The sequence below is a fragment of the Amblyomma americanum genome, chromosome 2, assembly GCF_052857255.1.
Source record: "Amblyomma americanum isolate KBUSLIRL-KWMA chromosome 2, ASM5285725v1, whole genome shotgun sequence".
Classification (NCBI taxonomy): Eukaryota; Metazoa; Arthropoda; class Arachnida; order Ixodida; family Ixodidae; genus Amblyomma; species Amblyomma americanum.
In genome coordinates this window covers 86,556,109-86,572,003 of record NC_135498.1, presented here as the reverse complement: position 1 = coordinate 86,572,003, position 15,895 = coordinate 86,556,109, and the positions used below count along the sequence as shown (strand labels likewise).

The 15,895-nt window shown below is 42.3% G+C and overlaps 1 protein-coding gene across 1 annotated transcript in view; it reads right to left on the bottom strand.

Annotated features, from left to right (window-relative positions):
• Nucleotides 1-255: 255 nt before the first annotated feature.
• LOC144119857 (sodium-coupled monocarboxylate transporter 2-like) overlaps nt 256-15,895 on the bottom strand; it is a 32,224-nt gene continuing 16,584 nt past the window's right edge. Inside the window, exons 9-16 of the mRNA XM_077652379.1 lie at nt 14,252-14,340; nt 13,836-13,945; nt 11,382-11,449; nt 11,221-11,307; nt 8,623-8,807; nt 6,590-6,690; nt 3,993-4,087; nt 256-387 (exon numbers count right to left, since the gene is read on the bottom strand). Of these exons, the coding sequence (XP_077508505.1) occupies nt 256-387; nt 3,993-4,087; nt 6,590-6,690; nt 8,623-8,807; nt 11,221-11,307; nt 11,382-11,449; nt 13,836-13,945; nt 14,252-14,340 (867 nt within the window). The remainder of the gene's footprint in view (nt 388-3,992; nt 4,088-6,589; nt 6,691-8,622; nt 8,808-11,220; nt 11,308-11,381; nt 11,450-13,835; nt 13,946-14,251; nt 14,341-15,895) is intronic.

Genomic DNA, 15,895 nt, shown 5'->3' with positions numbered 1-15,895 from the left:
CCAGAGTATTTCTCACAGCGCAAGTATGCGTCCTAGAAATGCTGTTGTCATGACGACCAGAAGTCAATATGCTCCTGAAGAAAAAATTGACGCGGGAAAATGATGCTGGCTTCTTAGAAACAAGAGTCTTTATTTTTTTTCAAGGCTCTAGCCTCTTTGACGCCTTTGAAAATCCGACGCCTAATTAAGCCTTGCAAAGAAACCTGTCTGTTCACATTTTCTTTCTTTTTGCTGAAATAATTGAGCTGAACAAAGTTACCGAACAAAGTGCATTTCTTCCGCTTGTGCACCCGTGATGGCCTGGAGTTCGCTTCCGAGGGCTGTGTGTTCGTCATCAACTGGATCATCACGACCGGTGATGTCGGTTTTGCGCACGTGTTCCTGTAGCTGTTGAAATAGAACAAAAATGACAGTTCCATGAAGTATGCATGTATTCGTCTTGCTTATAGCACCTGGCAACAGGTTGAAATTTCAATTCTGCGTTTTTATGATGCTTCTACTAACAATTACACCCTTTCTCCATCATTGTGGATACTTTCTGAAAATAATACAAGCATAGTAAGGTTATCATATAATTTTTACTGGCTTGAAAGCTTGGAGGCGAACAAAGTGCTGCTAGATTTAGTTACATTCACAATGGACGACACAGCCTAATTCAGAAATACCAAGATATTCAACGGGTTATGCTTTCGCACGAAATAAAAGGCAGTAATTGACAGCTGAAGTCTGCACATTGCGTTCTCGGTGCACCTAAATAAATAGCTGATTTACAAAAAAAGCTGAAGGTAAATTAATTACCATTACGATGCCAAAGCGATATCCTTAGATTCTTTTTGTCCGAGTTGGTTAACAAAAATGATGAAACAAGTTCGTGGAAGAAGTCTTCAACCATTCAGTGTGTATTTCTGCGTGCTTGTCAGATGAAGCTTCCATGCGCTTTTTTTTTTGCTTCTAAACCGGCTATGCGTTCAATATTGGGCTCGGCCGTGAGAGCGTTCGCGACTCTTGCTTTTGGACTGACTTACGCAAGGATGTATGTTAATGAAGACGACGACATTCACATACAGCACGAGAGGCTGAAAGTTTAAAGGGCCTAAGAATGGGGCTCTAATAAAGTTGTGCTAGGTCTGCGCAGCTGAGTTGTAAAAGCTGAGTTATCTGTAGTGAAAGTTTAAATTTCAGCGTCTTCGCGCCTTTCCGTTTCCTCTCGTCGCTTTATGCACGCTGAAAGGTCGGCGCATCTCCGCCGGCCCCACCTCCGGGGGAGAGCTTCCTGACCCGCTGGAGCTAAGCCGTTTATTCTCCGCCATGCTAGCGGCCTAGCGTCTTAAAGAATGTAACCAATAGCCATCTCTGAACTGGTATAGCAGGAGCGATGCAACGGAGAAGGGTGGGAACATGAAAAAGTCACCTGAAACAGCATGCCAACTTTCCCGCGTGACTGTGGGTTTCTGCTGCGTGTAGAAGTGTATTATTCGCCTCAAGTGTTCATGACAAAACAATCCATTGATTTAGCGAGTTCATGTGCTTGCCGCGGAAGACGTTTCAAAGCCCCCTTAACACGCGGGATGTAAACTTGGGGTCTCTTTCAATTTGCTGTGCAAAAGGATACTGAGTGGTCGCCTGCATTTTCTGTTTACGCCGATTGGTCATGGCTGTGAGGGACCTTGTACGGCTTCCTGAAGGAGGTTGGTTATATAACCAATTTCGTCATTGTTCGCTTTTCGTTGCAATATTTGTTCGACCTGTCACAAAAGCAAGTGACAAAGGCACTTGTTTTGTCTTTGTTCTCTCTATCCGTGTTTCGGCTGCCATATTTAGTGGTTATGAGACCTACTGTATTGAAGTTAGTTCTGGGGATATATGTTCAATCTGCAATAAAAACCTTCATTTTTGAACTCCACACTTCGCGTCTGCTCGGCAAAGTCTGGCTTCACGCCAAAAGAAAAGGCTGTTCACTGTGGATTAGCAGCATGATACTATTTATGATCTTTGCAAGTGCTGCATAAACGGTCACTTTATGCATTTTACACAAATAAAAAGTCCCCAAACACGTTTTCTCGCTCCTCATCAGCTTCGAGGATAAAAATACTCAGTTGGTCAAATAAAAAAGCTGATCAAAATTTCGCAAATGTAAAGCAATTATGCAAGGCAAGAAGCGTAAATTCTTCATTGTTGGCGCCTTTCATAGAAAAAGCTTGAGCGCCAGACACGTAGTGCAGCGATCTTCCAACGGGCGTTAAGCAATCAGTTTATGACATCTATGAGGTAGCTTTTTGAGCACCTATTTGTCACATTTGTATTAAAGCACAGGAGTCTGCAGGCATATCTTAGTGAATAAGTGTCAGTAGAAAACTCAATATTCTGGGCAGATCTTCCTGCCTTCTCTCGGAGTTAAATTCCGCAAATAAGCTGCTGTGAAAACAAGGGAAGTATTAAATTATTATTCGCCCAGACAGCAAGCAGATGGCTTTTTCGGCTAGCAGAGTTCCAGAAACAAGAGCACGTGTTAAGAGTTGAACTAACCCGTCTGATTTCGGCACCTGAGGATACCAGGCCGCAATACCCTAGGCACTTTGGAATTCTTTGTATGCCGTATTCTGGCTGCATTAAGAGCCTTTAGGATTACCACTCCATTGTGCATAAAAAACAAAAAGTTTTCGAAATATTCCTTTATGTCTGGCTAATAAGGCCGGTACCGTTGACTGTCTCCTCGTTATCATTATCCACTGAGCACAACACATATCCACTGAAAGCATCATCAACATGACGTGTATCATCATTTTCTAAGTACCAGTTATGATATAAACATGGCTAGCACATAGCTGAATGACCGCACAGATATGGTAAGGTGGCGATAAATTATGATATACCATGAAAAGGTGAATAACAAAAAGGGATAAAAACAGGCAGCAACAAAAACTGCATTTAGGCAAGACAGCGCTTCGTAGTTCCCGGTATAAATAAGACGCACGGCAACAATGGAGAGATGCTAATTGTGCAAGGAAGGCATGCCAAAGAAGCGCGGTCCAGATAACCTGCGCAAGATATAAAAGAGCAGGAGCCCAGGTACAGGTAAACGTAGCAACTGACGTGAAACACATGGCACTAAAGGCAGTTGCAGCGTAAGTATGGAATGCTTCTCGCAGAACTTCTCTGTAAAATTATATGTGCCACAAAACAGACTGAGAGATGAAGATTACTGCTGTTAGGAGAGAGAAAGAATAATAAATGCGTCCAAACTGACTGTACCTGGTGTCTCACGGAAAATTTTAAGGGATTTTAAAAAATTTGACTTTTTTTTATATATGGCTTTGGCGGCATAGTGTTACTAGTACTGGCGGACACCAGAAAACATGCATCGTCTTAAGTACTAAGTTGGTTAATAACTTTAAATAATTAATACTTTAACTATCACTGTCAGGCACCTATTTGCAATTACAGATTTGCGGCTAGTCAATAGTGATAGCAACATCTGTTTCTTGAATTTTGATAACGAGATTACCCTTTGCGCTATGGCTTGACAGAACTTGAATTTTTCGACTAGTTGTTGCTCTGGAGAGGCTGCTTTGCCGGCATGCTTTTCGAAAGCGCATGTATTCTGGTGCGATGTCACCATAATTTGTTAGGCTACAGCGCCGACGGTAATCGCGTTTTCGAAAACCTAAACACTTATTTAGCTCCTAATAAAGACCTGGGCCTAATAGTTAAAAAATAATTACTGAAAATAAGTTAACCAGTTTATTATTTGTGACGATTCAATGGATTTCTGCTGTCCAACAACACTGGTAATATTATGCCGCCAAAGCCATATTCTAGCTCAAAAAGCCTGTTTTTCAAAATTATCTGAAGTCTTCCCTGATACACCTCGCATATGAGGCCGATTTTCGTCATTATTGACACACTTAACTCACTCATGTGGTTGTGAAGCAACTCACCGTAACAAGCTGCATCATTAGAAGCGCTGGAGGTTAGTCATTTGAAAAACTTGCCTGAAGTCTCCTACGAAGACATCCAACACGCCTCCATATTTTCAGGAAGCAGCCGCTGATCAAATGCAGGTTTTTTCTTGGTGTAGTGGAATCACCTGCATGAAACGAGAGCGATACGCTATCACTTTATATTGCCTTTCGCGATAGGCTACAAGAACGGAATGTGCAAAATTGACCGCACAACTGCGAAACTAAAAACAAAATTTGCATGCTATTTTGCCGTTAAACGCACGCGTTCGGATGAAATGAGCTGCACAAAATGCGCGCCCCATTATAAAACAGCGGTTAGTTTGTGGCAGCCGCATACTGGGCCGGTCGGTTCGTTGCTCTGCGTGACAGCGCCTTTGCTCACGGCTGTTCTGTGCTCGATGCTTGGCCTTCAAGCCGCCTTCTTTAAGCTTTGACTTTAGTACCGTGGCTACTATTGACTTCTCTTCCAGAAGAATAGGCGTGGCCGATTCAGCTACAAAGTGGGGAGATTCAATCTCCATATTAAATGCAGTCAGGCTGATTCAAAACATACCAAAACATTCCCTTGCGTTTCAGTACATTAAGCAATATGGTATTTCACGTATTGATACTTCGCACCCTTTTTAATTAATGTGCACGTAAATAATGCAGTAAAAACAAATATTGAACTCGTCCTGGAAGCCTTAATCTTCATCAGTAGACACCATGCAAGCCATGGCAGGTGACGTTTGTATTGTACACACCAGTGTATTGTATTGTACACACCAGTGCACAATACGCGGTGCCACTTGTCCTGGCTTGCATCTTTTTGCCTCACCCTATAAGGAAAAGCTTCTATATCCGGCAAAATAGCACATTACCTTAACATTCCGGTAGAAAACAGAACGTAGAGAAGAAATCTCACGCAATCAGTTACTGTGCGCCATATACATTTTTAAAAATGTTTTGTGGAATCATTGTAGACAAGTAAGGTGTATTGTAATGTTTGTTGTTTTCTATTTTTATGTATGTACACTATTGTTGAGTGCGCGGTGAGCTTTATACTGCTTTTTTTTCTTTGTCTCGTTTTTTCATGTGAGGGAGATATTGTGCTGTACTGAAGCTTGTACGCAAACATACTGTTGTCGCTATACGTATATTTGGGGCACTGGGTGCGACTTCAAGCTGCCTTAGGCAGATTTTTGTCCAGTGAGTCCCCTTTCTCGTGTTTAGTGCATGCTAGATAAACTTTCCATTTCAATTTCAAATCATTTGACGTGTACAAAATGTGCGCCCTTTCAGGGCCGCTTTGGTAAGAGTGCTAAGAGAAGAATCCATGGTGTGGCAAAAATTTTTGTGTAAGCCTCCTGCGTAGAGTATTTCAACATCAAGTATGTCGCACTATCAGTAAATGGGAGGCTGCTGCCGCGAGCGGTCGTAGACAGGGATGAAGACGTAAAACGACATGGATCCCGGAATCTCCGCATGCGCTAGCAAGACACGTTTTAATGAAAACCAATTCGCCCAGCTCGTTACTTATGAAGCTTTTATTTTCACTAGTCTCTGTTAGATTAAGGTTTGAATGGCATCAAAGAAATCTTTACCAAATTTAAAATTCGTTCCACCATTAGACAGCATACAGAAGGCATCGCAAATAATTTTTAATGTTTGTGCTAACAAGCTAGGTTACTGGAAACGCCAAATCAACCATCATATCCCAATTTTAGCTACCTCTATGTTGACTCTATGTTGACATAGCTGTAGCAGCTGGATCATACTGTCATTAAGGGAAGGCGGGTTATGTCGACGACTTGTCATCGAATATCAGCGTGAGATTTATTGGTTTCTAGGACCGCTCTTTCAGGTTCACTCGATAAAATATAACTGAATTTTAAATCTTCGTTGTTAATGTGAGCAAACCTATCATCTTTTTCTTTTGCGCAGACCTCCGCACTCTCACTACGAAGTCGTATATTTGTGCATTGAGAAAGGGGGAGAGAGATAGGAGAGTAGGAGAAGTAAGATAGAGGGAAATGGCTAGAGGAAAACGAACTAGGAGGTGAGAGACACCAGGAGTTGGAGAGCCATAGCTTAGCCCGGTGAGACCGAGAGATATACGGTATTTTATGGGTGCAGCTCCGAGGTTGAGGGATATGACATCTAGAACGCAGCACGGTGGGAGAGATGAGGCACCGGGGTACGCGTGTTGTGCAAAAGGGTGAAGCGGGTGTTAAGCAGAACCTCGTAACACCTGTTATTGTCTCCTCACAACGAGCGGCATAGCACAAACGTCTGTATACTTTTGGTGAACATTTATCTGTTAAATTTGACGTATGCTATTAATTTTTCGCACAGCATAACCTAAATATATACACTAACTACTTGTCCATGAATGTTGAATCATATGTTAAGTGTCACTGCAAGAAGCCGGCGTGATCATATCGCGTAAATGAGTTTTCATTCAGAAGACAGCACAATGCCTTCAAAGACTCCTGGCATTGCAAAGAATGTTCGAACTCATTGAAGAGAATAACAGTTTCGCTGACCGAGCTAATTGGTGCCTCCGATTTTATCCACTTATCGCACCACCTCCTTAATCACTTCCGACTAGGAACATGCAATAAAAGAAACACGGCTCAGGTACTCGCCTGTCACAAGACTGAAGACAGTGCCAAGAACAATAGTGAACACCGCTCCAATAAAGGACATCCAGAAGAACGACAGTTGATAGAGCGGGAACACGCCCGAGCTGCATAAAAGAGAATGCGAAGGGTGCTGTTACACAGCTGACATACGAGGAATGCACAAATGATGCTAGCGGTAGAAAATTCTGCCACAGATCTGGTGCTACCGGCGATGGCTCATAACGGGAGTACGCCCATATGAAGCAATTATTTCGCATAGCTATATGCACTTCCGAAGGCTAATAAGGACAAAACTTCCTTTATTCTTCTGGAGCTTTATTTTTCGTCTGCTGCTGTGGCTTTTTTATGCTTTATTTTTTCGTCTGAAGCTTTTTTTTATTCGTCTGAGCTTTAGTTAGTATTTATTCGTCTTTATCTTCCTTTATTAGGCTCGTAAATTCATTTCTGAACGGCTTTGCGAATCAGCTTTTTACCCCTGGGTTCGGATTTAAAGACTTGCGACCTAAGTCGCACCTCAACCAAGTCTAAAAGTCTGGTTCCGACAGCAGCGTGTGAGAAAAAAAGGGACGGGGTTCTGAACATTTCACACTGCTTTTTGAGCAACAATACACGTATGGCCATCTCACCATCTTGTACCTATCCACCGCACTAGCTTTCTGCGCTCGACAGGATTTCAAGAACTGCCTTTTGGCGATTATATGGACATAATTTTAGCTTAGAAATTTTCATGATGAAAAGCCCAAATATGAAATGAAAGCTGCTGTAAAATACATCGACAATTTGCTACATCCTGATGGGTTCCGCATTGTAAGGTATGATCAATTGGTATATGAAAGGTATTACATTTAATAAAATGCGATGCATTAATGCTTCCCTGTGAAATTATTCTGCTTACAGTCATGAACCAAAGGGCTTTAAGAACTTGAACATTTATAACGCGGAGAAGTTTGCAGACTGCTGCAGCGTAATTAATCTGTAGCAACAGTGGCTGCTGAATGCAAACATTCACTTTTTTTCGCGTTCATCGTTGCACTAAGACAGCTGGCCAGATTCTACGCAGCCCTGTAGTGATTTATATTGATGAGAAGGGCATGGCAAATATGCTAACGTGAGGAGCAGAAGAATATTAGTCGCATGCAAACGTAGATTACATGGGAAGGCTACGGAAGACATTGCGATTAACATTCCCGTAAAACGCTCAAAACCTTCGGTGTTCTTCTTAGGACACAGGCGCGAAAGCTCTAGTGAAAGTTTTGACTTGGAATAAGGAATGATTTATGATTTATGATTTATAGGAATTTAATATCCCAAAGCGACTCAGGTTATGAGAGACGCCGTAGTGAAAGGCTCCGGAAATTTCGACCTCCTGGGGTTCTCTAACGTGCACTGACATCGCACAGTACACGGGTCTCTAGAATTGCGCCTGTACCGAAATTCGACGCTCCGTGGCCAGGATCGAACCCGCGTCTTTCGGGCCAGCAGCCGAGCGCCATAACCACTTAGCCACCGCGGCGGCTTGAAATAAGGAACGAATATAAAAATTTCTTTCTATATATATGCACACTTTGGTTTCGAACTACCCTTTATACTCGAGTGCGTACGCTTTGCCAGTCGGCAAACGATGTGTTTTTGACCTCTGGGTTGGGATTTAAAGATTTGCGAACAAAGTCGCACCTCACTCAAGCCTTAGGAAGTCTGGTTCTGATAGCAGCGTGTGAGAAAAAAAAGGACGGTGTTCTGAACTCTTCACACTGCTTTTTTCATGACGAAAATCTCAAATATGAAAAACAAGCCGCTGTAAAATACATCGACAATTTGCTACATCCTAATGGGTTCCGCATTGTAAGGTATGATCCATTCATTTACGTGGGGAGCTCAATAGATGGATCATTTAACCGCGTTCTACATAGATCGTCAGTCCGGTGCTAAAGGTCATGCGTATAGAAAAATGCTATGGTCGCCCCAATTGCGTCTTTAAGATTGTGCACAGCTGTAAGTCCGGTGCTAGTATTTTTTTGTGAGTATAAGAGTTCCACCTTTCAAAAAGCGATGAATCCACTTGTGCCAAAGTGACGCTGACTGTTTGATTTAGGCCCGTTGTATTTGGGCAGCGGTCCAAGGTCCCATACAGGACATGCGATGGCGAGAAGCCAGAGAGGCTTCGGCCAAACGCGTGCCAAAGATGGAGTGCACACACTATCAAGCAGGCCCAAGCCGCTCCCTGTAAATAGAAATGCCAGTTGCAGGTTTTGAATAATATTCTACACCACTCGGATTGTTGTTGAAGATAGTTTTCGTGTGTAAAACAATGGGTGTTTCTGCAAAGTTCTACGCCAATTTTTAATCTTTGGGCTTTTATGTGCAATTATGCCGTTGGAGCAATGAAATTGTTGAAAACTACTAAAATTATTAAGCAAATTCTAGCCGTTAACTTCGTAACTCCTACAAATAGACAGGTATTGCCAATGGAGATTTGTATCTAGAAATATTGCGCCATTCTGAAACCAATGGAAGTGAGTGCGCAGCATGGCGCCTGCCATTCCACGCCATGCCCTTGTGCACGTCTGACGTGACCTCTCTCCTACCCTGGATGGAGAAGAGAGCAGTAGCGAGGAGTTGCGTCTTTAAAATGCACTGCGTGAAAAAGCAAATAAATAACAAATAAATCGGCTTTGAGACAAGGTGAGCGTCGCAGCTGTGTCACTCTCGGCGGGCACCTCAACCACGCCGTGAGGAAAGGAACGAAGGTGGGAGTGAAAGTTGGAACAGAGAGCTAGGTACCGTAGTAGAGGGCTCCGGAAGAGCTTCGACCAGTTGGGAGGAAGAGGAGGAGAACTTTAGTGGGACAGGAGAGGCCTGCCTGGTTGTCGACCTGGCATGCTACTCCAGGTGAGGGTGAAAGAAGAGAAGCGTAGAGAAGGGGAAGGTGAAAATAAAAAGAAAAGAGAAAAAGAAAGGGTGAATGGTGAAGTCAAGCACCTCAAGCGTGACGGCCTGTTTATTATTTAACAACGGATCGGGTGTAGGTAGCAGCCTACGTTTAGATATGTAATGGTGAGTAATTTTTCATATTTGGGGTTCTCCGACATGTCCCTATAAGATAGTGCGCACATGCACCTTATGGCTTCCGCCGCCATCGAGGTTCAGCAAAGTTTGCGGTTACGTTTCTGCAGCTGAACATTTTTCCCAATAAATCAGAATGGGCCAAGTTCTTTTAGTGTAGAAGCGAGTAAAGACCTAAATTCTTGATGTTTGGAATTTTGAAGGAACTCAACCAATATATATATATATAGATAACGAGAGGAGGAGGAGGAACGGGGCAGGTGGAGAGGCTTAAGCGATTTAAAATCTGGAAATATTGAGAAAGCGCCAGATTTCAATCCGTAAAACACGCTTACACAAGTATACAGATATCATTTTTGTTACTTTTTCTTGGATGGCTGTTTTATTTCTGGCTTTTTGTGAGCGGCCGGCGGTCCGCACTCAGCGCGCGCCAGCGTACCAGCTGGCAGGCAGGACGTGGGGACTCCCCTCAGCAGCGCCATAGGCAAGCTGGCTGGTTAGTGCGTATTTCAGGACACCCTTCCTGCTCGTTCTTCTGGCGGGTGAAAGATATCTCGACCGGCATCGTACCTGCTAAGAGTTGTTTTGTTGGTTCGCCGTCGTTTCAATAGATGGGGATGTCCAATTTGGGCCTATTATGCCAAGTAGTCACACAAAGTGTACAACAACGAAATTTGAAGCATGAACACGAGAAAGCCAAACAAAATATCTGTACAACAAAGCGGTTGCATATCAAAAGAAATTAACTTTCGCGCGGTCCATGCTGGGGATAGCTTGCGACGGGCAAGATTGACGTCACATACCGTATTGTGGAAGGTTTCAAAGAAATCTTGACTGAAATTATTTGTGCTCAATTATGCTTCAATGAAGTTGTTTTGGTCACTTTAAGTGTGACTGCTTTTTCTTGGGGAGAAATCTAGGATACAAATGTCTTTTGTTCATTATCTTTTTAACCGGCAGAAGAATATTAGTGTGCTACTCACCTCTAGGGTAGAGGGATAAAATGACACTGGAGTGAAATAGAAAAAGAAGTTACAAAATATTGAAGTGAGTAGGCAGAAAGCGCGGGGAAAAGCCATAGCCTTTTTGACGCTCTCAAGAAACGGAGCATTACCTCGCAGGCCTTTATAACTTACAATCGCTGGGGTCACTGTCTGAGAATCTTCACCCCAGTCAGCGGGCGCGTTTAAAGTCGCTCCATAGCACGAAACTGAGACTATCATTGGGTAAAGTATGCGGGACACACATAGATAATTAGTTCTATGGTTTCGTCGCACCTGCTTATAGCACTCGCATGGTTGTCATCCGTATCAATAACGAAGCAGTGACGGTTCGTCAACGCGACACCAAACCTGACGCGGCAGAGCAAAATTGCTTCACGTCGTGGGCATAACGCAGGTGATAGAGTGAGAACAAGGAGACCAACTATTTTAAAGAGACGCAAAGAACACGCTGAAAGACAATTTAGGTACGACAGGCTGCGCGTAGCCCGATACAATCGAGGGCCAGTCTCATTACTGAGTCAGAACTGAAGTGCGACATTTCTAAGATATTTATGGAAGAGTACGAACCTTCGCGTTCACCCATGGCGATGATATTGCTAGAAGTATAAGCCCCGCGAAAGGACCGCAAGCGGAGGAGTACAGGGACATAAAAACCTGCGGGACATTGGAAACATTTTAGAAATCTTTTGATGCAAACGTAAGAAACCAGTTCTGCACAATGCACGTACCCGTATGGCGCCGCCTAAATATGGTATGAAGATAGCGTAAATTGTCATTATGGTGCCACTCGCAACAGCTGAAAAAAGAGGTGAATTTTATGTGACAACCGTCTACCTGACTTCAACATCCGTTTGATCATGATGTGACAACGAAATTGATTATGCTGTGCCTATGTCAACGTAAGTGAGCCTGGCTGTCATCCAGAATAATGAGCAATATATTGTGGTGTGTCTATCCTCAATCGTAATACTGCAGCTGAACAATACTGGCACACCGTATGCTCTGGATTATGAACACCGGTAGGCGCTTGGCATACCGCTTTGGATGCCGTCCAACGATGACGCGACCATACGCGAATAGAAGTACACTGCACCCTGATATCAAAGCAACAGCAGGCATTTGCTGCGTTCACGACTAGTCGTGAAGAAAGACGGCGTGGTGGAACCTCACGAGATGATGCGACCTTTTAAGAAAGTCTAAACGTTGCCTATAATCTTAATGCCTCTCCGTTTTGGTCCTGCTTATTCGCTTTTTTCAAGGCGTAGTCCAAGTGTCTACCTAGAGGAAAACTGTTACAGCGGGTATCCCGTTAACCACTCATATCCCTCCACCTCCCCCCTCCGCAGGCGCACACATACCTCCCTAGAGCTGTTTAGAAGTATTTGACCTCGTCTTACGGCCACGAGTGACGCTTTTTGACAGCGAAGCCTGCATAAGGCGTGAGCAGGTGCTGCGTGGCACGAAATGGTCACCTTATCGCGGGAGAGAGGAACGTATAAACAAAGGAATTCATTTCCTGAAGAGAGATTGAGTGTAGACAAGAAGCTCCTAAATTGCTTTTTAACTAACATTTACACGTCTTGCTGTAGAATGACATGATGTCTTGGCCAACTGCAGCTTCATGCGAGCGCCATGAAACAAGGTCTGGCGAGAGGTTTGCTGGAGTTATCTACCTAGCAGGAAAAAATCAAACGGAATCTTAGATTCCAGAAACAAGTGCGGAAAAGATTGAATAGTGGAGATGACTACATATCTACAGTAAAATACTGAAAGATCTCAAAGGCTCAGTACTGTGTAAACTAATTCTTCCAGGAAATGTTGGAGCCTTGCTTCTCGATACCGGCTGAAGACTTTTCGTGCTGCTGAATAATCATCTTTGCACTCAATCATATTATTTACTAGAGGTCTCTCGGGGGGTTGGGTAAAAAACAAAGGATGTGAGTTCGTTTAAAGCTGATACAATATGCTAACCATTTTGTAACCTGTAACCTCGAATTAAATTTCTTAGTCATTTGTATTTTTCAAAAGTAGGCATAGATCCCACGATCACATAACTGAACAGTCTTCTACGAAATCTCGTCATAAGAATAAAGACTACATTGTTCCCATTTTTGCCCGCACGAATTCCGATAAGTATTCATGTTTTCCTGATACGATTACTGACTGGAACGCACTGCCTCATGATTCTCCTTTGCTTGCCTCCCCTGAGTAATTTCAACTGTCGATTGGCGCTGCCTGTGACGCGCTATATTGTTGAGTGTTGCTCCTTTCCTTGGCCCAACATTAGAACTGCATTGGCAAAGCTGGCCCTACAAAGGACCAGGATGGGACCATCCTGTTGCAATATTGGGCCGATGACCTGTGCTGCTTGAGTATTTAGCGGTGTATAAGTGTTCGTCGTCTTTCTTTAGTACTTGTTTTGTTGTCATGTATGCGTTTTCTTCTTACAAGATCGAAGTTTTGTACTTAAGTGTTTTGTACTGTCTCTACTGCTTGGACCGTATTTTGTCCACAGTATTTGGCAAATAAATAAAATATAATAAATAAATAAATAAATAAATAAATATTCGTCGCAACTTATTTTTACGCATTTCGAGCAGCTAACTGTTTTGGTAATTGCTTCAGTGGAGGCTCTTCATATCCCGCTTCTGTCTGCATTGTTTTAAGTCTTTTACGTGGGTACTCTCCAGCAGGTGTGAGAACCTATAAACAAAACAAAATATTGCCGTATTACCGAAAAGCTTGTTCCTGCCTTCCTTACCTCGTGCAACCTCCGCCTCTTGCGCATTATACGACTTGTCAATGATGTATTGCGTTTTCAAAAAGTTGTTAAAAAATGCGTTCGCGTATGAAGGCTGCATGAGGAGTTTACCTCTTGCCTCCGGGCAAAAATTTATTGAACGTAAACTGAGCAAGTACATTAGACCGACTACGCGATACAGGCGAGCCATTGCCGACGTATTCATCCTGTGGCTAACACCACCTATCCCTTGACGCCACCATCACTCATTCTGCATATATTTGAGTAATAATAATAATAATAATATTAATAATAATAATAATAATAATAATAATAATAATAATAATAATAATAATAATAATAATAATAATAATAATAATAATAATAATAATAATAATAATAATAATAATAATAATAATAATAATAATAAAGACACCCGTACCTAGGAGCCGCATAAGAACAGCGCTCTTGCGATCATTCATCTTGAAGAACGGTGCGACAACGTCGAAGTAAAACGTTGCTGCGTGGGTGTTGACGACAGACGAAACAGTGCTGCAAAGAGTATAAAAATCATCATATCTTTCTTTTGCTACTCTTTTTGCTTTGCATAGCAATAACAGGCGTTGTCTGTAAAACATTTCTGTGGAGACTTTCATGCCACTTGCTTGGTCTGGTGTTGGTGAGTTGTCTTATTCTTAACCGCTTTTATTGTTAGAGCGTTCAATTTATAATAAGCTAACGCCATGAACTTATTTTTCATCACAACAATTTTCTATTGTCAGCATTCCTTAACTTTGCGATAACCTCCTAGCGCATAAATGGCACAATGCAGTCATAAGAAGCCAGGTTACGGCGCACCTTGTAGACGCACTGAGAAGTCCAGCCAGAAATAAACCCCGGAGCATGTTGACGTCGGAAAGGCTTTCCCTCAGGTAATAAGGAACAATCTAAAAGGAAAGAACAAAAGAACGCCAATTTATTCACAAACATTCGACGATTTGGGACATTTGACAACGAAATGGCTATTGTTCTGTATACTCTTTTCGTAGGATTAGGCGTGAAGAGAGTTTCTGTCATTGCTAATGTGGAATACGCCGAAAAGTTATGTGTTGTCCAAAGCTACTCGTTTTGGTGTCACTTAGAGCCTCTTTTACCCAAAGAGCACGCATATTATTTAAAACAGTCAGTTCATTTTTCCAGATTTCTTTGCTAGAATACATCGCCATCCTAAGTTTCAAAAATTATTTTTCTTCTCAGTATTAAAACTGGACTGCATGCTTTCAATCAAGTTTAAGACCTCGCCTCTTTCCGCTCTCTGCTAAAATTCTAGCACTAACATCCCGTAGGCCCTCATAGGGCCCAAAGAAATCTTTTTATAATTTTTGATTCTCTTAAAATATAATAGACGGGTGCCGTGAACCTCTTAAACAGTTTAGCCTGAAGACTCCCCAAAAATTACGCTTGCATGAAACCTTGATTGGTCACTCGCTTAGGTCCTAGGAATTTTGTGGGTATCCATAATTTGAGCACAGTGCCATTTCACGCTACTTCGACCGCACACTCTGCTCAACGTTTCATTAACGAATCATTCTTAAGCTGGTGGTATTATGTTTACGCGAAGGCGCTGTTATTCTTTTAAAAAGGCCAAGAAAAAAAGAGCTATATTCCAAGTAAGCAGCAGATCATATCCTGAGCTTAGTCTTTTTTTAAAATTCTGTAGCATAGCCTTTACAGTTATTCATTCGTCTCCTTTATCAGTCATTTCATGCGGTTTAGGTTCAATTTATAATTTTCCGTGAAATGAGCCAAAAGTAATTTCAATTAGAAAAAATGCGTTCTGCATTTTAATGTATCTTCGGAATAGTCTTAGAGGGTACACAAAGTTTTATTTTTGTTTCGAAGAAAATGAATGCAAACATCGGGTACATACAACACATATGGCTTATTGATTGCGTGAATGTTGAAAATCACAGGATAAAAACTGTATTCAGAGATTATTTCAGGTTTTCCAAGGGTAGAGTTCTTGACTAAAAAGCTGTCGAACTTGAATGCGAAGGTTGCCATCAAATTTTGAACTTCTGAATCTCGCCTAATATAATCTGGGAACTATTTTCGGTAATCATGTCGCAACTGAGAACAAGCGAAGAGCGTGTTCAAGCTTATCATATGTGCACTTCGCCTCGAAGATCACTCCTTTAGTCATGCTCCTATATATAGAATAATGACCTCTCAGCTTGTCGCATAACATGACGCGGGTACTGCTAACATTATATTATTGAAATTTGAGCATGTACGAGATTTCAGCTGGTAAACTGATTCGACCACCAACAGAGTACAAAGAAATAGCGACGATTCTTTTCACTCGTGGTTGTTGCGAACCGCAACTTTACGTAATGTACGAAAGAAATGGCTACGCCAGCGCTTCAATGTCACCTATTTTCGTTATTGATTAGGCATTTTTCAGTATGCATAGCCCACAGCGGTTGCAAAGCACAGCCTGCG